Consider the following 25,387-nt stretch of genomic DNA (forward strand, 5'->3'; position numbering starts at 1 on the left):
AAATTGATATATCAACTGGTTATATTATTATATCACAGCTCACACACCAGCACAAAGCACAGAGCACCCTCGAAAACAAAAACACCACGCTCAGTTTCGTTAGGCACCTCCACCAGTTTATTTTTTATCGTACACATGAGCGGCGCCCCTTGAGCAACACATGCATTCATGAATTTATTGGAATCCATGAGTTGAAAAAGTTTTATATTGGCACAACTCAAACCTCTTGTTAAAAAAACCATCACCAACCAGAAAGAATGGTGGGCGTAACCACCATACGCTGAATATTCTTTGCACAGAATATCCGTTTATAGGATCAATATTGTTAAATAGCAGCAAAAGCACCCACCAGTTTGATTAATCACAACAAAAAAGGAGGAAAAATTAATAATCATATATTCACACAAAAATAATAAAAATCAAAAAGCAAAACTTCAGCATTTTATATTTAAATTAAATAATCCTCCGAGCTCCCTTCCTCTGTTGGAATTTTACTTGGAATTTACACTATTGAATTCTAGCCACCACCAAAAGCGTGTCCCAAAAGCACTATTAATCATATTTAAGGTAGCCGTATGTTCTATATAAATTTTTTCAGTATATTGTATAAGAATAGTGTAGAAGAGCGATTGTTTTGATGCATCTCTAGGGAGGAGTACGTGAGTGAAAGGCGGCTAAATGTGTGTGTACATCGTTGCATATGATCACAGGGGCAACTATTGACACGGGACAGTCTATTTTCATTTGGACCATTTATATATATGTGCATGATTGATTGATTGTGAAAAACAGGGACACTGCACGAGAGAGAGAGACAACAACAGAGAGAGAAACACAATCGTCGGGTCGGTCCGTCCGCTCGTCAACCCCTTCCATACTTCTAGTTATGCAACCGGTCCGACCAAAGTGACGGCCGGGTTGCGTTAATTTTGAAAAGGGCAGTGATTTTTAATCGATTACAAAACGATCGGGCGTGCTGAAGTCGTTTGATTTCATGGTCAATACTCACCGGCCTCTTCAGGACGGTGCTTCTGGATTGTCTCGGCCAACTCCAGGTTCCCAGCAATCACAGCCACCTAAGAATAGAAAAGCACAAAAATATTTAAAACTCTACTCCAGAATAGATAAAAAAACATTTTTTCTGGATTTGATTGATACATACTCTGTTGCAATTTCGAATCCCAAACTGGTTGATCAGGGGTTAAAACTTTTTTATTTTCCAATGCTCATTCTGATTACGAATCTTTAAAAATTTGGAAACTTAAAGAAAAAGTTGAACTATTGAAGATTTTGTTATTTCCAGGATTATTGAACCCTTTTATTAAACTCGTTTTCTTAAAATATTTTAGCAAAAGTTGAATTAAAAAATTTGAGTAAATGATGTTTTCCCGTGATAAGATCTACTATTTTCAATTCAAGTCTCACGTTTTCTAAAAATCAGTATCATCATAATTTTAATTAGAAAATAAGCACAATATCCCTTAATTATTACCTCAATTTGAAAATAATGGCTAGTTAAAAAAAAAACGATTTGTGGAAAACCGTCTGTAGAATTTTAAACCAAAATTTGAGCCCAGAAATAAGCCGAAAAGACTTTTTTCACCATTTAATTAAAATTGTTTTAATTTCCATTAAATATATATAAAAAATTAATATTATATTTAATTGTAAAGGTGGAGAATTTACCTGATAAGGAGTTTGGTTGGCGTAATTGAGGGCCTCCCGGTCGGCTCCGCGAAATAGGAGCAGTCGGCTGCAGCTGTCCTGTCCGTTGACAGCGCACACATGCAAAGGCGTGTTGCCTGAAGCGTTTCGGGCGTTCATATCCGCCCCGTAGAAGAGCAAGTGCTCCAAATGCTGGACTAGTCCATGACGACACGCCTGCAAATGCAAAATTGATAAAAATTTCATTAAATAATTAATAATTTCAAATAATTCTATGGCATTATGTGACATTAAACTTTAATTTTTTGTATGATGTGTTGAAGAAAAATTCAATCAATCCATTCAATAAAAAAAAGTAGTAAAATATATCAATTGACACGGAAAAATTATCGGTCATACCTGATGAACCTCCTGCCAGCCCTGCGCATCCTGAGCGCCAACAACGGCGTGGTCGTGCAGAAGGGCCTCGCATAGCATCGGATCGACGTTCGGGTTCATGGACAAGTAGAGCGGAGTGAGGCCCTTGGAGTCCTTGTAATTGGGCGACGCGCCGAGGTCCAGCAGCGTTTTGATGGCCTCGAAGTTGTTTTTCTCAACGGCGCGGTGCATCGAGGTGGTGCCATCGCGCGTGCGGTAGTCGAGCAACGCACCCCCGTTCACCAACGCGAGCAGCACGCGCGACGACCGCGGCGTCGCCGCTGCCACGGTCAGGGGCGTTTCTACGACAAATTTTTTATGTAAAATCAGTATTTAAATCCGAAGAAAAATGCGTCTTTTGATTGACGTTTGGTTTATTGGCACTTGAGTAGGACCGTGTTAATTGCTTTATCAGACTGAGATAATCAAAAAATAAATTAAAACGATTGGAGAATGCAAAGGTTGAGAGCTTTTATGTAACCGATTGGAGAGTTTGAAAAAAGTGAGCCTAGACTTTCTTAACGAAAATCAATTTTGTCTCATTTGAATGAGAAAGTTGACAACTACATTTTATGGAATTGGTTGTAATCATAAAATATTTTACTCTATATCTTAAAAGCAAATATTGTTAGTTTTTCCAATATTCACAAGTTTATTGAAATTATAAATTGATTATTAAAGGATCCCTCAATGTTATTTTCTTTTCAGAACGTGATATTTCATATGATTAGCAATTATTATTTCTCCATTGACAAATTTGTATTAATTGAAAGATATTAATCAATGTAATAATTGAAAACAAAATATTAAAATATAACTTAGACTGAAAAAAATAATATTAAATAAATTATAAATAATAATATTTTTGAATTCAAATTATAAAATTTAAATAAATTGTTTTTATATAAATGATTATAATTAATTATGTATTTATATATTTTATTACCTCCAGTCTCAGCACAGTGGAAGTTAGGGTCGAGACCCTTGGAGCACATTTTGGAGATTTTCTCCACCTGCCGGTTCGTGACGTAGTCGAGCAGGCGTCGCAAGTTGGTCCTCGTGTGCAGAGCTTTGAGCTGCTTCTCATCCAGATGCAGCATCTTGTAGACACGTCTCTTGTATTTGAGCTGCGTAAAAAAAATTCAATTACAATCGCGACCTCGGATTAATTAATTTTGGGTTAGTCGAAGCAAGAATTAAAGAATCCACTGCGAATTTTAATACTTTTGCTTGAGAGAGAGAAAAACCCGTTCTCGACATGCCTGCTAATTAACGGAGGCAGCCGGTTTTTGTTTAATCCGCCGCGGACAGTGGCGTAGGTCAGTTTCGCAAGACGGTCCCACGCGTCTCCAAGGTTGAAATTAATTTCCTCCGTGTTTTTTCGCAAAAACTATGATCGATCGGATCGCGGCCAAGGTTAAGAGCTTTGATAAAAGGTGCGACAATTATACACAATTCTTTATGTAGAGCCAAGGTCTGGGTGATAAACTTCCAGACAAGGCGAAAGTGGGCCATTCGGGAAATAACGACACCCTTGACATGTTGTTTTGGGTGATAAGACTTTTGTGTGGAAAAACGGTGTGTTGAGAATTAAATAAAATGACAAAAGGTTGAAATGTGTCTAAAAGACATGCCAATCAAAATCATCTTATTTTCGTCGGACCCGTGGAGATTTTTATCTGACCAAATGAAATTATTTTATCATCAGAGAAAAAACACACAAATAGTGGAGATAACAAGAAGAGGAGAAGCACTTGAAAATAGTTTTGGTGTTTTTAATATTAGATTGGAAGACATTCTGAGTTAATTTGATTAGTAAAAATTAATTTGAATTTTATTTATGTTAAAATCGATAATTTCAACTCTTGAATAAGAAGTTCTTAAAATAATGTGAATTCAGAAATGTTGTATTTAAAATAAAGTTTGATAAAAGCAAATCTATCGGACAAAAACATTTGGCATGCATACAAGAATGGCTGCGAAAAGGTCGTTCGTTAGCACGCACTCTTTTCTATGGTCCCGCGATAAGATTAGTCCGTGCACAACACAATTGTCAAATTAAATACGCGTCTGTCTCTCTGTGTGAAATACCATGGCGGCTCGCAGATCGGCGTCCTCGCCGCCGGCAGACATGTTTCCAACTGGAACGGGCTCGTCTACATTCGGAAGTGGAGAAAAAGAGGCAGGCGCTCGAATTATCCCGAGTGATGTTCAAAAAACTAGCACTGACGAGGGTTGAAAAACTAAAGAGCGAGAGCGAGGCTTTCTTTTTACGCGTGCCAAGAGCCGCAGCGCCGCGCACACTCGCTGCTTTTGACTCAGACAAGGTCTATTTTTAAGGGTCCTGTGTGTCACACCAACCCAGAAGTCATCGCAACGTGCGCGTCAATTATTTATCTCCGTTTAAAAGCGACATTACGAATTCTTTCAAACAAACCCTCTTTCATTTCCAACTATATTTTAACTTTTTTCCAAAAGAAAAAAAATTTGTTAATCAAGAGTGGGTTAGTTTAAAGAGTTTGGCAACTTGAAAATAATTCATAAAATCTTTATGGATTTCTTAACGAGCTCGATGAGTTTTGGAAATTTTGTTTTTGAACAAAAGTTGATGGATTTATTAGCTTAAAAAGTTGCCCGAGTGTTAGCAGTTTTTGCTTCAAATTTCCGATCAGGAAGTTTTCCGAGCTTATAGCTCCATACATTTTTGCCCAAAAATAATCTGTTGAGAAAAATAAAATCATTAAAATATCAACTATTTTATCAAAGTATTCGTATGCTTAAAAAATGAGTGTTGCAAGTTTTTCAACTTCAGTAAATCATTTTTACGCGTTTTTATTTTCAATTTGTGTAAGCTGGTTTGAGTTAACTCCCGCGGTTTAAAATAGAGAGGCGTATAAATTTAAAATCTCCTTGCTTCTGCAAGCAGACGGCGAGTTTTCAGACGGCAAGATAAATTATAGCAAAAGTAGGAAATGTTTTTTATTTCTTTGGGCTGACGGGTGTTGTGCGTGAGACCGAAATAGATGCGGCGGTTTTTTTTTCGCACGGCTCACTTGGCAGAGATAATGAGCAGAAAAGTGGATGCGCCCAATTGGGTGGCACTCTTCAGTATTATGCAAATCAGGTGAACAATAGAAGATCTTTACCTCGAGGTAGCCGACGGGTCCGCTGAATGGGTAGTCGGTGAGGTGACGCTCCTCGTCCAAAAACTTTCCGGCCTTGCCGTTGGCCGGCGGAACGAATAGGCCATAGTTGAAGCTCTCCTTCAATTCCTGCAAACAATTGATCGAACATTAGTTTCATTCAATTAAAATATTAATTAGAACTTAAAAATTTTTCAGCTTTTAAAAGGTTAGCGTTGAATTTTTTTTAAACATATTTAATGCAGTAAAAGATACGGGTAAAAACTGAATCCTAATTTTTCTGAATTGAGTTATTTTCAATGTTAATTTTTACAAATTTACTTTCAAAAATTCTTTCTTTAATAAATAAAAGTAATTACATTAATCAAGAGAAGGAAGTAGGAAATCATTTTGGACATTTTGATTGTTTATTTTTTTCTCTCTGCGGTGTTTATTTTTTAAGGAAGCGATCGACATTGTTTTCCCAGACCGCAATCAATTTTAATCCGAGACCCGTCGAATAAATTGCTCCGGAGGCAAACAAAAAACTGCTCTGACCCAAGACATGATTTATATAAATCTGTCTCTCTAGGGAATGACCGACTTCATTGCGATCATTCGTGGAATATGAGGATGAAGAAGACGTTATTATAAACGAAAAGATAACGGAAGACACTTGACAGTTAGTCAGGCCAAACTTCCGAGTCACCGTCAATAAATAATTCGCGCATTCTGCGTAAAAAAGTGCCTGTCATTTTTTTCTTTGGCAATTTGTCAGCTAAATGCGTCTGCGTTGACCTGCTGGCAAATAAAACGTAACTGAACCTCTTTGTCCAAGCGGAAATCTCGCATTTGCACAGATGGGTCCAAGATGAATAGGCGTATTGTGTGAAAAATGTGTAAAACTAATGTTGCCACTGCTTCCAAATTATAAAGCTAAGTAAAACACATATTTAAACTGCAACAAATTGAAAATTGAAAAGTTAATTTTTAAAGTAATAAAACTATAAAATCATAGAATTTTAATTATTACAAATATTAATTAGTTATTTTGAAATTTCAAAATAAACATTTTTATTTTTCTTATATTTACTTTTGTTTATTATAATAGGAGGAACAAAAACATTTTAGTTAGAGACTAAATATGTAAAAAATTAATAAAAGTAAATAATTATTTATAAAAATCCCATTAGTCTATTATACATTTCCATACATCAGCTTTTAACGAAGAAAGACAGTCACATCTGATTTAATCTGCTCTTGATTTTAATTATATCACAATTCAATTCTATAATGATATTAAAAATAAAAATAAATAAATGTATTGCTGATTTTTGAACTATAAATTACTGCGCAAATAAATTGATAAAAATATATATACTTAGCATCTCTCACACAAAACAATTATTGCCGGCTTTAGATTGAGCCCTTAAACAGTATCTGCGCGCATGCGATTGAGAAGTCTCATGTTTTATTTACAACCGCGCACACTGCCAGCGGTGAATAAATTATGATTTCGCTTCAGACACTTCGGCAGCCATTTTCAACAAACTCGCGGTGATCAGAAGTACCTTTTTTACGACCCGAGAATTCCATTTTATTCCCCAGACTGAGATAAATTATTTGAATAAGGGACCAGAGGAAAATTTTATTTCTCCATTATTATTAAAAACATTAAAAATAAGGAAAAACTTTCTTTTGACGGACAAACATTAAATTTCTCGGAGTCACTGTTGGTGAAAGAAAGAATTTTTAATTGAGAGACAGCTGCACAACAATAATTCTCACTTCTTGAATACTAATCGCTTTACGCATGGCCAAACGATTTTACTTCTATGCAATTTTATTTATTTTTTCTCAAAAAATAATAATTTATTTGATGAATTGGAGGATTAATGTAGTACCTTCGGGAGGGCGGCGAGGCACTGTTGTTTGACGTTCCAGATGAGCTCCTCTCGCGCGAACTGCAGGCACTTGTTGATGTTGAGCTCGGGCACGTGGATGCGGATGAGGACGGAGCCGCCGCCGACGCCGCCCTCCTCCGAGGGGTCCTGCGGCGCCGGCTGCTCATCGCCGCCGCGAGGGCCCGTCGTCACCGCTTCGTTCGTCGCCTCGCTCACTGGCATGCTGCTCGCCATGCGGAAAGACGCCCCTTCATCTCACCCACATCCTAGAAAAAAGCAAAAGAAAAGATCAAATTTTAGTTTAGTTTTAATTCACCTATGGACACTAAATTAATGCATATAAAGTACTTCAAGTGAGAAATAAATTTTATTTTAAATAGTACTTAATACATAAATTGATTGAAACTGCTTAAGGAATGATCAAACTAACGATAACATGAAAGCTAAAATTATTTCTGATAAATAACTATTATTAATTTCAATCAACTAAAAACTATTTTAAAACCTATTGGCTTTTATATTTGCATCTTATTTTTTTTTTATCAGAAACTGGTGTAAAAAAATTTAAAATACTGTTAAGAATTTTTGCTAAAATTGATTAATAAAATAAACTAATTTATCTCATGATAAAGAACGATTTAGAGGAACGTCAATGTTTATATTATTATTTCTATGGATTTTGAAGGAAATATCTCTCAGTATTCTGATAGATGTGTTCAGTCTACGTAATTTTCTTTCGTGTATACATATGACGCAAAAGAGACTATTTACTTTTCAATCAAAATTTTTGGGAGAGCCGAGGAGGAGGAAGAGTGATGCATGCGTGAGGAATTCGTGCGATCTCATGGTAATTTGATCTGGACGCGGATTTGTTGTTCACTTGGGCATGATCAATTTATCAAGTCAGACTCTCATAAAACGTCCCTGAGCTGTCAAATTATGTGACACGCTGCTTAACAAATTACACGCTTCGGTTCAAATCGCTCCAATATCGAGTGAGTGAGGGAAATTCTGCCGCATCTTTTTGAATATGCGGCATGAATAAATTTTGTTTATTATTAAGGGGAGACGGAGTGGCCGCAATTTTATTTTACTTCCTGCTTTCCAGAGCAAACCGCCTCCCATCTCATTAGACGACTTCCTCTTAACTAAGGGGCAGGAATATCAGAGAGGGTCGCAGCACCCGCAATCAGACCTCATTCTGCAGATCCAAATCTCCATTGACGCGTAATTTAGGACCAGAAGTGAGGAGGGTGGCGCGAATCTATATTCGGATTGAATTCCATCGAAGTTCCGTTGGTGACAATCGGGAAATTGAGATTCAGAAACTTGTTTATTTATTGTACATTTGTTAAAAAAATTCACGTGATAAACCAAAATATTTTTTAATATAATGTATTTGCGCAGCAGTTGCCTGATGGTATATGAATAAGTTTTAAAGTTTTAAAATAAAAAAATGATAAATTAAAAATAATAGAGGTCACAAAATTATTAAAATTTGAAACATGAAAATTATGATGACAAGAATGTTATTTTTTGTGATTTGCATTAAAAATTTTGATGAAAAGGTTTTCTCCAAGAGTAATAATCAGACCTCCTCTTAAGGCTAATTTCGTTGAATATTTGTCTCATTATTATTATTTTTCGCTTCTCGGCTCTCTTTTCGCCCATGCACCTGCCATTTGAATCTCTTTTTTTTTATCAACGGCGACGTCTCTCGTTATCGTCGGCAGGGTGAGGGATGGAGCAGCTACTTCAAAGCCCTTTCCTTCCCTCAACACACACACAGCATTCACGGAAAAAACGCTTCTTTTTATTGGAATTCCGACTGAGTATGCACAAACAAACAGCTCACACGCTGAAATATTCAGAGTCTCGGATTTTTCCATCCCTTTTGAAAGGAGAAGAAGAAAAGTGCGCGCGAAAGGATGCGGAGATCGTGCAGGGTCTTTCACGGCCATTCAAAGCAAAGCGGCGTCGAGCAGACAGCCTCAAATTTGCTTGCCTTCAACTCCTGCTATTCCTGCTTGGAGTAACTTTCTGCTAAAGAAAAAATATAGCAAAAATGAAATTTATAATTTCAGTTTTTCATTTAGGCAGACATTTTTTTTTAGATTTAATGATTTTTTAAAATGAAAATCTGATAAAATGAAATGGCAATAACAGGGCAATAACAATTTTTTTTACAATAATAAATTATGTATTTTGAAATCACTGAAAGTGGCTTCAAGATGTCAAGATTGTAAAGTATGCAAAAAATAATTTTGTTTTATTAAAAACTAAATAAAAGTAGTTGTAATTTTATTTCACTTATGAAATAATTTTAAAAAAACATCTCGTTAAAAATGACGTTTTGATCATTTCTCGGCTTAAATCTGGGGACTCTTTCAATTAGATTTTAAGCAAAAAATGTCACCTTTTTGAGAATATAATGAAACTTTTTCATCAGTATTAATTGTTATAATAATTAAATTTTCGACAAAAGACTGCCACGTCGCATGCAAATGCCAAGGACCACCCCCGATGACGGAGGGGTTGCTTCTCTGCGTGCACGCGCATACGCGAGAATTAATTAATTCACCTGGCGTCGTTGTAAATAAATAGCGAAAATGCATAGCAGCCCTTTGATGTCTCGCTTCTTTTTACCCAAGCCTGTTTTTCCACCCCCGCGGCGCCGGGGCTAAATTCAGCGCAGCAAGCACGTCTCTTTTCTTTTTCTCTCACTCGTTTGTGAAACAGCAAATAATAAGAAGGGTCTTTTTCTCAAACATAATGAGAGGGAATATGGAAAAGAGGCGCCAGAGAAGAATTTCAAGAAGCGGCAATAAAATCCATCCTTATAATGCTGCTATGCTTCCCAGTATTACTTACCCCCTGCCATGTCTCGGCGCAACCCCCAATAAGTTGTCCCCCTGAAGGAAAGCTCTCATTTTCCTGCTTTCCTCGCACAATTCACCCCTCACGGTCGAGACGCCATGTGCCGACGAAAGCAGAAATATTGCCAGTCGAAATCGCTCAACTTTTGCCAAAAACGCGAGAGTCGACGCCCTCCAAATTGAATTAGCTCTAGTCTCTATTGACACACAAAAGAGGTGTGTAATTAATTTTTTAGAAGCTGCTGCGCTCGTTTTGATGACATCTTTTTTGGCAGAGGGCGCCCGTTGCTAGGTAACCGCCTCTCTTTCTCTCTCTTGCAAAATCAATGATCGTCGTGTGTATTCGCTTTTGATACACGTTACGCGCGTGGTAAAGTCGCAACATTTCGCTCTGGAGAAAATCATTTGAAAAAGCCGTTTTTTCAAAAGACCACCGCTGCTGAAAGGGAGGCCCTGCTTTTTTCTCACTTAATCTTATCAGGTGCCACTGCGTCGTCGAATTTCAATTTCCATCTTTTGCCGACGCTCCCTACTGTGAGCAATATTTTCCCCTTGTATACGACTTTTTCAGGTTCACGTACTCCGAAAATTGATTTGCAACCGGTGTTATTTTGAGGGGACCAGTCAAAAGTGACCGGGAAAATGCATAGAAATTATGTTGGTGCGGAGAACGTGAAATCAAGCTTAGATTTGTGCTCAATTTTAATAAGTAACAAATAATTAAAACAATTAAAATTTGAGGAGTGAAAAAAGCTTAATAATATTGCAAATTGATTTAAAAAAAAAAACAGACTTCACATGCAATTAAAATAACTTGTCAAAAATCTTTAGTTAAAACTAACCGTCATACCACACATTGATTTTTTTTTTTAAATACTCAAGTAAAAAATGTGATGTAACAATTTGGACAAATAAAAAACGATAATAATAATAAAGTTAAAATAATAACCTAGCCCTATGATAAATAGGAATTTGAATGCAAAAATTGAAAAAAATAAAAATAAACTTGGACATTTTTTTGTCTTCATTAAAGCCACCATAATAATTGTCTACATTCCGATGCACTTCACATTGCCTGCTGCCCTTTGATCTAATGACTACCTGCCGCGTTAAAAGAGCCGTTTTGCAGATAATGACAGAGCGCGGCCGGCGATTCCAGTTTCCATCACTTTTTTGTGTGAACCGCGAGTCCATTCAAATAATCGCGTGTATAATTAAAGCTCCATTAAAGTGAGAGAGACTAGGCCACGCCGTGTGTGTGCGATGGTCGTGCGTGTGCGCGATTAAGGTGTTGTTTTGATGACCATATTTGGCGAATCTCATAAGTTATCGTCGCGTAAAAAGAAAGAAAGAAAAAGAGAGGCATGCGCGCGCGAGTAGTGAAATCATTTCCATCAGCATCAGCATGTATAAGTAATCGACGCGACGACGTCGGGAAAATTAATTGGAGCGCAAGGCGAATATTATGTCACGTGCACAAGGGAGCAGTCTGGGTGTCGCAACTCTTGCAGACTCTCTTTGCTCTCATTGTTTCGACCCTAGCCTCTCAAGGGCAGCCACAATTTGTCCGAAACAAAAATTCTCAATTTTTCCAAAAACCTACATTGAAGCGTAATTATTATTGCACTAAAAACAAAAATAAAAGTAAAAAAAGGGAACTTGATTGGGGATTTCAAATTATACCTAATAAAATGGATAAATCGCTATGGGGCATTTAAATATTACATGCACAACTTGGAAAATAGGAATCGATTTACGGTCATAATTGATCATTTTGTGACAGAACATTGAATTGAATAATAAAAACATTGATTAGTGAAAACTTGTAAAAATTACACCCATTATTTTCCTTCCTTTGACTGCCTTTTTTTAGGTTGACCAAAACTTCAAATAAATGGAAAATATAATCATCGATAATTATGAATTTATCTCAATTGTTTTTATTTATATTTAATAATAGAAGGCGTGTTGGTAATTTTCAAATTAATTTATTCTAGTTTTAAATCTAAACGGTTTTCTTTAAAAATATTCTTTTTATAAAAGTAACATTGGCGACCCTCTTTATTTGCGCCCGACTTGAAATTAGCGAGTCGTGATCGCGCATTTCTCGCCACGATGCTCGCGAAAGATACTATGTGTTCACATTGGCGCCGTTTGTGGCCGTAATTCGCGCCTCGGGCAGACCTATCTATAGTCAGTAATTGGGGCAAAAAGATGTCAATTCGGGCGACTGAGGAACATAAAGCGAGCAGTCTCGTTCCACATTTGCGTGATAAATTGGAGCAATAAGCTTTTTATTTGCCCAGCTTGGTGTATGGCTTTGTCCATTATCCGCAGGCACGGCCATTCATCACAAAAACAATATTTGCGGCCTGCTGTGGAAAGACAATAAAGAGCCGCCTTTTGGGTCGTTGCCGTAAATTCGTCTCCCCGCTGCATAACACATATGCGAGGCTCCCGAAATATATATAAAAATAATATATTTCCTAATTGACCGCGCACGTGTCGCAAGAATTATTATCATTCGGCACCCTCTCCCTTTTCCGCTACGAAAACAGGGGGCAAAAAGTAAAAGCTATCAAATTTCGTGTGCCGGTAATTTGAGAGTGTTTGATGCGAAAGTAATATGGCAGCATATAAAAGGGCAAAAGTTATTACCAGCAAAATAACAGGGAAATAAAAAATAAAAAATGATGTAAGTCCAAAACATGGTGTGATAAGAAGAATTAATTTCGAAAAAGAATATAATTAAATAATGTTTTCCCCTTTTCTGGAACTAAAAGTTATAACATGCATAAAAAATGGATTTTTTCAAATACTTTTATGCAATTCTATCAAATATCATAAAATTAATAAAATTTTATCAAATTTTGCAGCTGGTTTTGCTTTTTTAAACTAAATTTATTGCTCCATTAAATAATGGTTTAGATTTCAAAGTGTCTGCTGCTTTCACTTGCGACTCAGGAGCAAATGATCTGACAAGTTTGCAAGATAAATTAATCCACACGTAACACAGAGCGTGTGGGAACCGCCGAGGAGAAAAGGGCCTGAAGTGCCGTAATTGAGATTATTTGTCTGCTCTTCTGAACGCATTCATTGTTCTCTGGTGGCGACAGCAGCTACCAGCTGAGATGTGGTTTCCCTCATCTCGCACAAATCGCATCATATGCATGCGAACTTATTTCCAAGCGTGAGTTTTGTCGGCTCTTTAGGCGTGGATTGTCTCGGCAGATTAGGATCTCTCAACTCTCAGGATTACTCCCATTATAATTTCACTTTCTGCGCTGCAGTTCTTACAAAATTCTCATCACAAGATATTTAAAATTTTAAATCTCTGTACCTAGAATAATCCGACAAATTTTCATTTTCTTAAACAAGTCATTAAACGGATAAATTACTCATATCGAAAATAATTGTGACATTTTATCTTTCAAATGAATCTGAATATGATGCTAATTTTATTATTAAAGGGAAGAATAATAATGAGAAATTAAAAATGATATTATGTTATATATTCTTTAATACTATTTAACGAATTGCACTAAAAAATTTAGATTCCTTTTTATTTCTATAATTAAGTGCTTGATTTCAGTTTAATTTACATTCTAAAACGTAATTCCCAAAAGAATTGTAATACCTTTCTAAAAGATCCCCTTTGTTGACTTTTTGCAACTCCATTTACTTAACAGAGCTCAAATACATATATAATGCTCTTATTTTTTTTCTAACAAGGATATTTGAACAAAACCGTGTTGTCTGCAGATTTTCTCTTGTGATGGAAACAGGCCAAGCTTTTTGCCTTCAATCAATCTCACAAGGAACTAAATGGAAATCTATTATTATGCTGATTGCTTGCCGCTTTCTACAGAAACAGAAAGCATTATTTTGAAGAACATCTGATAGTGCTCTCGTTTTTTTTCGATAATTGCCGCTGTCTCATTACTCGCGTCGACAATCGGCGCAATTAAGCCCCGCGGAAAAGACAAGAAAGAAAGAGCAAAGCCTAGGCTTGCCCTCGTTGGGACCATACCCTAATTATTGCCATCATTGTTGTGCAGATCGATAACAAGCCGAGCACGTCTCTCTCAGTTTTCAAACGTGAAATAACGTCGTCCTTTCTTGCGCTTAATTTGCCATGAAAAGCAGGCAAGGCAAAATTTTCTCTCGGCAGAACTTAGATGAGTCATTAATCAAGTCTTTGGCGCAAAAAATTTAGCCAGCTGAAGACTTAATTTCCACCGCACTTATTTCAAGGAGAGCCCAAAAAGCAGCTATAGAATTAATTAGATTGCAATGTGTGTTTTGTGTCTTACCTCATTTAAATTCAGTTAAAAACGAATCGACGAAACGTAGCGATGTGCAAGCCAATTCTGCATCCTGAAACAAAAAGAAAAATATTATGTTAGTTTTTTTTTATTCTTATCCAAAACATAATGCACTGCAGGAAATAATTTAATTTTACTTTTAAAATGATACTCTCATGATTCACATAATTATACTAAATTTTGATTTAATCAGATTTAATGATTATTAAATTATTATTAATTAAAACGACACATGATGAGTAAAATTTTGCTTGTTTTGGTATTTATTACAAAACATTATTTATTAAATATTAAATTATATTCACACTTTTTTAATTTAATTTTTTAAACAATTACTCAGCTTTATATTTAATAATTATTTGATAATTTGCAGCCAATAATTTATAATGTTATTTACATAAATAATATTTTGTCTTGAACTAAGAAATGTTGATAAATTAAAATTTGTGCGTTAGTAGTAGATTGAATCGCGCTTGGTTATAAAATATTATATTTTTAAAAGGGATTTTGTAAATTGCCAATAATATATACTATAAAAAAATCACAGTTTCTAATTAATGCTGAGGATTTCTTTTGATAAACCTAATTACAGAAAGATATCGTCAATCTCAATTTCACGTTTGTGGGTTGATGAAGAGAAAGAAATCAATAATTAACCCACTTCTTCAAGATAATAATAGCGCAGTGCAAGCTGGCCAATTAGACATGACAATTAGTAATATATAATTATGCACTTGAGTGAGTTTTCGCCAAAAACCCACACAAGAAAGGAAATGCGAACCGCCGTTAGATTAATTATCGCGTTTCAAATGCAAATTCCGCAGCTTTGTGTCAAAAAGCGGCGAGGATGCGTGACCGGCCGGCCGAAGGTCTGCTCGGCGGCCGCGAAACAAAAACACGACTTTGGTGCTCACTGACTTTGACTTCTTGCTTTTTTCCTACAAATTTGATGCACGCGCGTCACGCCATGTGCTTTTTGTTTAATTTACAGTTTAAAGATGTTTTCATTGAAGAACTCGTAAAGATCAAACCTTCGTCATCTCCTTAGTTGGAAATCTTGTGTTTCAATTCTCTTATCTCTCCGACACATTCTCAGCCGAGTTTCTCAGATTCGGGGCGCCAGTGAGCTGTGGGTGTCACAACCATTCTTAATTCTCTCATCGTAATTTTTACGACTCTTGTATTTATTCGCGCTGACAAAAGTGAAATTTTAAGACGCTCGTTAAAGAGTCGTTAAAATAGTGAAAAACACCGTGTCCCTTTTCCATTTCATAGCGTTAAATATCACCTGTCATAAATATTCCTCGCCGCATTGTTTCTACTTCAATCATTTTATGATCATGAGAGGTTCCTATTTAATAGAGTTGTAGAACTTTCGAAACATGCCAGAAAACTCATTTGAGGGAAATCCTTGTTAATATATTATTAATGGTTAATTCTTTCCAGATGTTATTTTTTTTTATTGTTTAACAAGCAATTAAATGGCGCTAAAAATATAGAAATATTTCTCCTTGGGATTTTATTTACAATAAAAGAGGTTAAGAACTTCATTTTGGAAAATAAATGTTTGAAATGTTGATATTTATTAAAAAAAATTAATTCATTTATTTCAAAAAAATTATGCAAGCCATTTTTTTTTAATAATCTGAAGCAATAAATTATCCGCTTATAACGCAAGCCAAAATTATAATTTTAAGCCCTTTTGACATTTAATAATTAGCGACCTCTTGCCTGCACACCGTTCTTTACTAATTAAAGGTACGCTTACATAAATTTAATGAGCTCGTAATGAACGCAGTCTCACAAACGCACATTTTGATTGGGAAATTTTGCGCAGTTGGAGGAAACGTTCGTTAATCTATATTATTTGACTTTGAGCGTCACCGGAGCCCAATTTGCGTTTGGAACTGCGAAAGCAAACAGGAAAATTTGCATTTTCCGGAGGCTTGGGTGTTTTCGCCGGAAATTGAACGGGGCCTGCTGGAATTGCATGAGACTTTGAGCGCAATCGCAACCTTCCTCCTATGTTTGTACACAGGCAGATTTTTCCGGTGATGGGTTCGTCACTCAATCGACCAGACATTAATTTCATGGACTGACAACTTGTCACTCGGAGAATCACCTTTTATATACGCAGGTGTTAAAAAAAGTATAGTGGAAATTTTCGGTTGCACGTTTCTCGAGTTCATCTGGGTCGATGATTTTGTTGGTGCAAAAGCAACATCGAAATTTGGTACAATTAATGCCGAATATGCTTAAAATTAAGCCAATAATTCTACAATAAATTATGCTAAATTATGATTTTTTTTATTTAAATTTAGCAAAAAATATCAATTAAGTCTCAAATATACAAAAAATAGATCCATAGCAAACGCATAAACAAGAATCTTGAATTTTCATTTTTAAGAATATATTTTTAAAACAAATTAGTTTGGATTCATTTCTTAATTGCTGACTTAGATTTGTAATTGATGATAGTCACATAATCTGTATCGTATTGGTCAACATTCGAGATGATTAATTGTAAGATTTAAGAATATTTCAGCATTATCTAGCCGAATTTTAGTTTCAGAAATTTGTTTATCGGGTTCAAAACTGAGGGCAATTTTAATTCTGTTAAAAAGTATCATATCAAAAACAAACAATATGTGATAACTCAGAAAACTTATTACTCAAGGACACTAACTGCAACTACGGTTAACCAATTTTTTTTATGATTTTTAGTCGCATCTTTTACCTTTAAAAACTTCTCACAGATAAATACTAGACAGTTTTCTTGTGCTAAACACCTGTACTTTTTTCTGCATAAAACTTTTCAATTGTAAAACTTCTCTAAATGTCATCCAGGTGCTTTTTATGTAAAATAAAAAAAGAGATGCATTACTTTTTCATACCTATTGCGCTCTCCACATTTCTTTCTTGGCTAAACATTTTGCACGCTAGGCGGCACTTAACGTAATGACAACGCCAGCTGAGCTGAAAAAGCAGTGACATTTTTGCAAATGTCACATTTTCGAGCCGACGAGAACTTTTTTGCCCATTTTAAGTTTAATTCATATAACACCATTAATATTCATACTTCATTTGCAGAGTGCATTTTAACGTCACAAAAAAAATGTTTTTTTCCATTTTTCGAGGTGGAAGAGAAGAGCAGAGACAAAAAAATCTGCTTTTGGTGGTGATTCGCGCAGGGGGTGATTAAACAATGGCGTTTCGTGTCATGAATTTTTACACCGTCGAAAGTTGCATGCGGCGTTTTTATGCAGCGCAGGGCAGGGACGTGCTGGAGAGCGAAAAGTGCGACTGCTCGAAAATCAATAAAATGACTTTGTGTCTGCTGACAGGCTGGCAATGCTGCCGGAATTTTCAAATGGTCGCTATGCGGCGAAAAGAAATATATGCAATTTGATCATGCAAATTCTGCGCCGTTAATCCACCGTGGTAAAGCGCAGTACAGAGAAAAGAAAAAGTGCATTTTTCTTTGTGCAGCTTCTTGCTCGTCTGGGCGTTAATAAGCAGAGGGATTATTTCTAATCTGGCTAGACTTCGTGTTTCAAGAAGGGGAATTTTATGCACTTTGGTAAAACAAAACTCAATTAAGGGGGAGGTATAATGTAATTATGTACAAGAAGCGGAAAATTCTAATCCTTAAATAAACTGAGCTTGAATTTAAGATGAGTCGACTATTTTGAAATTTCATGAGTATAAAAATGATATATTTAAATAATATCAAGTCAAGAAAAATGTACTTAAGGCAACCTCAAATATTTCGTGCTAATTTTGTGGGTAACAAATTTTATTATGTAAGAGTAAGGAACTTTAATAATGTTGGAAAATGAATGATAATTAGTTCTCCTCTCAAATAGAAAGAGGGATAAATTTTTCGTTAAATTTTTTGTTGAAACGGCACCAAGGAAGAATTATTTGAGTCAAAATAATCTTGTTAAATTAAGCAAGTTTTTTAAGAATTATTTATAAAATTTAATAGTTATTTATTTAAATAAAGACAATTTTGTTCAAATAAGGCGATAAAAAATAAAAGCTTTACAATTGTAATTAATTGATAAAAAAATAAACCTTTTAATTCAAATATTTGAAAACAGACGAAAATTCATTTAAATTTGATGTGAATTAAAACAAAATCAAAAGAATTTTTCCCAATCCAGGAATCTCAAAATCAGTATTTTTGATTTGACGACATCGATCAGAAGTGACAAATAGAAGGAAATCTAAAGAGACCAACACGGATTAGTTCTGATTTTCCTCATTTCCTGCGAACTTGATTGAAACGTCAACACGTCAGAAAACCAATTTTCGGCCCAAACAAACACACAACAAACTTGGCTGACGTTTTGTTTGCTTTCCGACAGTTTAGCGCAAGTTTTCGCAAGCCGATCCCCCTCGACCATATTCTGCGCACAGAGACCAGCCAGCGTTATCTCCTCGAATGGCCCGTTTGAATTTTTTTGAATTTAGGCCGCGTTGAAACAATGAATAATAAACGTGCATTATGTCACCGCGAGATAACAAAGTAAAGCTGCTGAGCACGAAAATAACGAAAAATAAAAAGGAGCAGCTCATTTCTCATTCAGCGCGGCGCCGGTTTATATTGTTTTTAATGCACGATTTGCGGGCAGATGCAGCTCGAATGTGTAATCGTCTGTTTAGTTAACCTTCGTTTATACTCCGTGGAAATCGATCGTGCATGCGTTTTGCTGTGTGAATAAATTGGTAGTAAAGAGCGCACGATTGGGTGTTATTGGCCACGTTTAAACGCTTTTGGTGCTAAATATGGAATAGAAACTGCTGTGCAAGTTGCGGCCTTAAAGTGAAGAGTCACGTGGGTCGGTATAAGTTGATAACCGGAAAATTTGGGGCGCAACGCAGTTTTTGTTTAGATTTCGACCTCGAAAAGGAACTTTTGAAGGTGAAATTAATTTAAGGTGAAAGTTTAAAATGTTCAACTATAAACTGATTTTTTTGTTTCAACTAAAAATATGATTTTGTTCTCAAGTTTTTAACCTTTAAATTTAAAATAAAATAGCCTCTTTCAAAATATTTTTGGACATCAGGACTATAATATTATTGAATTATTTGTAGATATTTATTTGCTCTCTATTTCTTATTTTTACTATTTTAACTTTAACTCTACATCATATTAATTCAACGTATTTTTATTTCTAATTTAGTCAAATTAAAAAGATCTGTGGATTTGGAATCTTCTTTTGTTTTCCAATTCAAATAAATTTTTTATTCTGATTTCTATGAGATTGTGGCTGATGATTTTATTTTTATTGAAATTGGGACAACCAAAATATAATCCGATTTATGCATTCAAATCACGTGGATGTGGGAATTTCAAAACGAGACGCACAACCTAAATCCGTAAATGCATCAATCGGAGGAGTGAGCTTCGTCTCTAAGTCGCGACCTAACGGTTTACCATCAACAAATAAATTCTGCTCAAAATGCCGTTTACCTACTTTATAAATTATTAAATAACCATTCTGCACGCGCTTCTCAAACTTTTCTCCTCACTCTCATAAATGCATAAAATCTACTCACGATTGTTTTTCATAGAATTCCTTGTGCTATTTTTTTTCACGTGTCACCGATATCGCACTCACTAAATGACTGACTGCTTCTTCTTCACTAATCCTATTCGAAATGAAAGAGACCGGCGACGGCGACGCCAAGGTTGATTGTGTGCCGCGTCGTCTTATCAATTCTCGGCGCTTTGTTTATCTTTCGGTGAGTTGGCGCAACCGTAAAAACGCGCGCGTGAATAATAGCACAATAATTCCCGGCACATGTGTGAATAATCCTGACAATCAATATATGTAAGCTGCACCTCTGCATCGATGTGTATAAAATTTCCTTCTCGATTCAAGGTCGCGCGCCTTTGAAATAATTAATCGACGAAGGAGTTTTAATGGAAAAATAAACTGCACGCGCGCGGTTGATTGTCCTTTGAACAATGGTGTCTGCCACCAAACTCTGTGGCTGCTGCGACACAAAGGCACCACGTTATTTGCAGAGATTTGCGTGAAAAAACGTTTTGACCTTTTGCAAATCGGCGCAATGAGTTGCACTTTCGCTCCTCCCCAACATTATTTCAGCCGGAGGTTTTTTTTTGTTCGTTCGAGAAATAATTAATTTTCAAGAGTTGGAGAATCAGCGTGGGGAAGAGAGAAATAGTTTTTGCCGCACGTCGCTTCTGATTTTCCGCGCTATTGTTTCCGCGATTTAATACTACATCGCACGTCCTCAACGGCAGTTAATTTATTGTTAAACGTAAAACCTCCACTCAAAATTAATTCCGACCGCAAATGAGATTATGCGGGAAAGCCATAAATTGATTGCAGGTTGCCGAAATAATGAATTATTTGTAATAACATAATAACACTTTTAAAAAATGATTATAAATTAGTTTAATTATATATCAATGTGTTCTCGTAATTGATAAATAAAGACCATAACCAACACCGAAGGAAGACTGATTAGTCAAAATTATTACTTTAGCAGTTAGCATAAAAAAGTAATAATAATTGAGCAGTAAACATTTCATCTCTGACTTTTTCAATTAATGTGGGGTATTAATATTTTATATAACAAGTAGCCCACTATTGTTTAATTTAAATTTGAAATCATGATATTATTCTTTACCAAAAAATTAAATCAGATCTTTTGCGCATCCTCCTGCCAGATCCATAATTTTGAACTTTGGGATGTTTTGCCCACAAAATTATAACTAGGAGAGCCGAGCAGACATTTTTTTAAAGCATCTTTAGAGCCTTTGTTGTGCGGGTTGCATACATATGCACATAATAATCGATCGGACAAAATTTTACTTTCATGTCATTTATTGATCATAAAATAATGATGAGAAAAGTTTACCTTTTGCTTAGTTAAGCAAATAAGCTCTGGAAGGTCTTACTATTTGTAATCAAATCTAAATAGCAAAAGTAAATAATACTTGTTTTTGTTTTTTTCTTCCCAAAACTTTTCTCATTTCTTCTGACTCTGTGAATTTCCTTTTGTGCACCTGCTAATGAGGATTGCAGAAGCACCTCTATTGAAACGAATTCGGATTTCGCAAGCTTCCCCGTCCGCCCGTGCCCGGCCCGACAGACAAAAGCAGTCGGCGAACGGAGGGAGCAAAGGGTGTGAGTGTGTTTACTTTGGTCGGCGGGTGAGTGCAGGGGTGATGGAGGCACTGACCTTCGAAAGAGTGGCTGTAGGTCGATCTCAGGGCGACGCACCTGGCGCCGGCGGTCGGCGGTTCGCTGCAGAATTTTTGCAAAAGGTTTTGAGGTTGGCGGTGCGAGTGGCGACCAAGATGTCTGAGCAGAGCTACACGACTGGATGCTGTATTGATCGCGAGCGCGACCCACCCTTGGTCGGCCGGCGCCTGCTCGCACCCCTCGCGCGGCCGCCCCTCCGCCGCCCCCAGTTGCAAACTGCACGCCGCACCACGCGTGCACTCCGCACTCCAACGACCAGGAGGAGGAGGAGGAGGAGTACGCAAGCAGTGTTTTGTCTAAGCAGGGGATTCCGCCACTTGGCTTCTGCTCAAAAGCACACTCACTACCGCGCAACTTGCCCTTATCTTATCTTAAGCCCCGCGACTAGCAGCTAATCATCCAACACACTCATCAAAATTTCCAGACATAAAAAATTAGTCATGTCAAAATTGGCAATTTTTATAAAATATTTGAATGTTTAAAAATTTAAACATTACATCTTTATACAAATTTTAAGAATTGACTATTAGGCTTAGGCATGGGAATGCTGGATCAACTAATTCTCAAACTTAAATTTTTTCTTCTTTAAAATCAATAATAAAAGTAGTAAAGTTAATGGAATTATCATTGTGATTTAAATATGAAAATATTTAAAAAATGTTTTTAAATAACAAAATTAGTATCGAAAGATGATTGAACAATTGAAATTCATCTACAGAAGTAAATTATAACAAAAAACCGAAATATTTTGTGGAAATTATTAAACAACCAAAAAATGGTCCAAATCAAGATTAAAAAACTTCAAATTATGCTGCTTAATAAAATTTTATCTAGTTTTAAGTCTAAAAATTCGAAAAAGACTAGACGGACTAGATAAAAAAATCAAAGAAGTATGAAATTAAACATTTTTGTGGTGTGATTATTTGAGTTATAATTTTTGCTCATGAAAACACGTGTGACACGCGGGGTGCCTATTCGTTTAATATGAGAAGGAAGGGAAAATTACAATTATTAGAAATACATTTATCCCCTGTGAAGATAAAAATTAAATTACAAAGCAAATTAAAAGTTTCTCGTTTAGATTTCGCAGAATCTGGCAGAATCCATTTCATGTCTGGAACGCTAATTGATGCGAAATTATTTCCGCAGACTGCAAGGAAAAGATTTTTTCAGGGCGTGGTTGAAGCCGTACTTCCTCCTAGCAAGCAGCCACCCACCCAAAAAAACTGTTAAAGCTTCTAAAGGAAATAAAATTCACACCTTATTAAGCGCGAGTTTGCGAAAAAGGAAGGGTTGGCGGCGATAAAAGCAAGGGAATTTATCCGATGAGTTACTTCCGCTTGAATTAGCACCGCGTTTTTGACTGAAAAAAGAACTTCTCTCGTTATTTCCGAACCCCTTTTCCAGCTCGTAATTAATTAACTTTCGCGAGACAAAATCTAATCGGCAAAAGGCATACCTGAATGGATGATTTTTCCGCTCGAGCAGATAAAGCATATTTTGCAAGCAAATGAGAGAAGCAAATAATAAATAAATAAATCAGCTGAAAAGGGTCGTGCAATACGCATCCCCTTCGTAATGAAACAAATATGCACCCTCTTTTGATGTGTGTGTGCTATGCGGTTGGAACGCCCCCTCTAATGCACCCCTATCCTTTATCGACAAAGTAACCCCGGTGCAACTTTAACGTGTCAGCGAAAAGGGTAACATTTTCATACTTTTCGCACATCAAGGGACTCATAGCTCGGAATAGCCCCAGGGATCGAACCATCCTCCTATTCCATTAATACTGCACGACTAACCACGTCGAGGCCATATTATGCACTCACATCATACATGTAATTGTAAAAATCAATATTAATTTAATTAAAATAAAAAAGTTCAATAAGATTGTAGATGCAGTAAAATAAATAAAATTTTAATGACTCCTTTAATTTATTTTTGAATGATTTTGTAGTAATTAATGTATTCTAATTGTCCAACCTTTTTCTTACTTACAATGTAAAATTCAAAGCAAATATTCACCATGGGAAACAATTATAAATTACGTTAAGTTAAATGAAATTAATTTTAAATTTTGATTTTCTTCTACTTCTTTTTTCCCCTTTGACAAATTTTGTGTAGTTTGTATAAATAGGAAAAGTTCCAAACCCAAAAGTTAATCTCGTCATGTGTAGGCATACCTTTAAGAATCGTGAATTCTTTTAATAAATATTGACTTCAAAATGATAAATAATTAACTCTTCTGGAAAATTTCCTTTTCAACTTCCCGCACACTCTAAACACCTACTGAGTTTTTGTGTGTTATTTCCATTGCGACTTGTTGTGCTTTCCGGAGCAAGAAAAATATGTTTACAACTCTCGGATAAAATTTTTCTCTTCTGGCAGGCAACGCGCTGTTTGTTCACCTTTCCTCGGCGGCAAAGTGAGAGAATAAAATATATATAAAAAAAAAATAATAATAAAAGGCGTGCGACATGCTGATTTGTGTGCTTAGAGCAATTACACAACGTGCGCTCATGACTGTCTGCGTGCACTTGATACTTGAGCTTATAAGGACAAGAGCGTCGCGAAAGAGAGTCGACGCCCCCCGACAAACAAAGTATGTATCTTTTTCCAGTCAAAAGAGACGAAAGGTCATGCGGCGAGCAGGTAATAATATATCGCTCACGTGTGCTGTAATAAAAAGCGCACAACAATTCCATTTATTGTCGAAGATTTTAATTTATTGATAAATTTGTGACGCATGTTCGCCTGTGTTATTGAATCGTGCTGCGGATCGATTAAATTTTGATAAAAAGGATGAGAGGCATAAGAAGCGTTAGAGGGAATGGAAAAAGAGAGCGAATGCCGTTTTGCGGAAGATCGGAAGATAAATGTATGTTACAGTAGATTTTTCTTTTAAAGAATTTCTTTTTAATTTGTTTTTAAATTTGCTTATAGTTAGAAAGTTTTTCTTTTTGAAAGAACTGATTGTTTGGAGAAAATAGAAATAACTCGATCAATTTAATATAGTTTACAACCATTGCATTACTATTTCTTCTAATCAAATAAACGATGATTTGCTTTTTCTAGTTTATTTTATAAATAATCGAATATAAATATTTTTCTACTTCAAATCTCAAATAAATTCCTTTTACTGCTATAACTATTATTATAATTTTTGTCAAATTAATTTAAAGCAGTTAATTAAAAAAACGTGAAGGATAAGTTAAGTTCAATGAAGTTCAATTTCGATACGAAGTGAGGGCTTGGAATTATTTATTATTGTTTCTGACCTCCGATTTTTTTCTTCTTTGAACTCGGGCGTGTGCATCGCTGCAGAGTAAACAGAAGAAAGAATTCCTAACGTGCTCTCATAAAACGATTCACGTGCAATTTTCGCTCGTACGGGCAATAAGGAAAAGTTGATTCTTCTCTCGATCCATTCTCATTATCATCACTCACTACAAAGAACGGAGCTCCTCCTCCAATTATTGGCGCAGAACGGTACAAACGGCGTGCAATAAATTTCAGCCCCGAGGTGAGAGACAGAAATCAAGAGTGGTCGCCCATCTAGAATAAAACGCGAGCCGCGGTCACCGACCTGCCGCCGATTCAGTTTCATTATATTATTTTCATCTCAGGTCGTAAATCAGGACCAATTTTATTATGCAATCGGGCCGCGAGGCGGAAGATGTATAAGAGAACGTGAGATGCTCCAATTGATCACAATTTCGGTTCAAAGGTAATAAAAAAGAAATGCTAGGTTTGGGTTTTTAATGTCGCCGTTTTAAGTACGCTATCTATTAACTTAAATTTAGTATTAATCCCAATTATATTATTAGTTTTTAT

General features: G+C 35.9%; 1 protein-coding gene across 10 annotated transcripts in view; it reads right to left on the bottom strand.

Moving 5' to 3' along the window:
- The window catches only part of LOC132202992 (SH3 and multiple ankyrin repeat domains protein 3), a 70,388-nt gene that overhangs the window by 12,254 nt on the left and 32,747 nt on the right, over positions 1-25,387 (bottom strand). For 7 of the 10 annotated variants that reach the window (XM_059630394.1, XM_059630390.1, XM_059630393.1 and 4 more), the window contains exons 2-8: positions 14,298-14,361; positions 7,109-7,374; positions 5,229-5,354; positions 3,029-3,209; positions 2,065-2,384; positions 1,687-1,881; positions 1,010-1,076 (exon numbers count right to left, since the gene is read on the bottom strand). In XM_059630394.1, coding sequence (XP_059486377.1) covers positions 1,010-1,076; positions 1,687-1,881; positions 2,065-2,384; positions 3,029-3,209; positions 5,229-5,354; positions 7,109-7,342 — 1,123 coding nt within the window. In that variant the 5' untranslated portion in view covers positions 7,343-7,374; positions 14,298-14,361. Of the gene's footprint in view, positions 1-1,009; positions 1,077-1,686; positions 1,882-2,064; positions 2,385-3,028; positions 3,210-4,173; positions 4,442-5,228; positions 5,355-7,108; positions 7,375-14,297; positions 14,362-19,874; positions 19,989-21,530; positions 21,807-25,387 lie in introns of those variants that run through there. The other 3 variants (XM_059630387.1, XM_059630388.1, XM_059630395.1) reach the window with 3 other exon arrangements.

The sequence above is a fragment of the Neocloeon triangulifer genome, unplaced genomic scaffold (assembly GCF_031216515.1).
Source record: "Neocloeon triangulifer isolate White Clay Creek 2 clone unplaced genomic scaffold, ASM3121651v1 ptg000017l, whole genome shotgun sequence".
NCBI lineage: Eukaryota > Metazoa > Arthropoda > Insecta > Ephemeroptera > Baetidae > Neocloeon > Neocloeon triangulifer.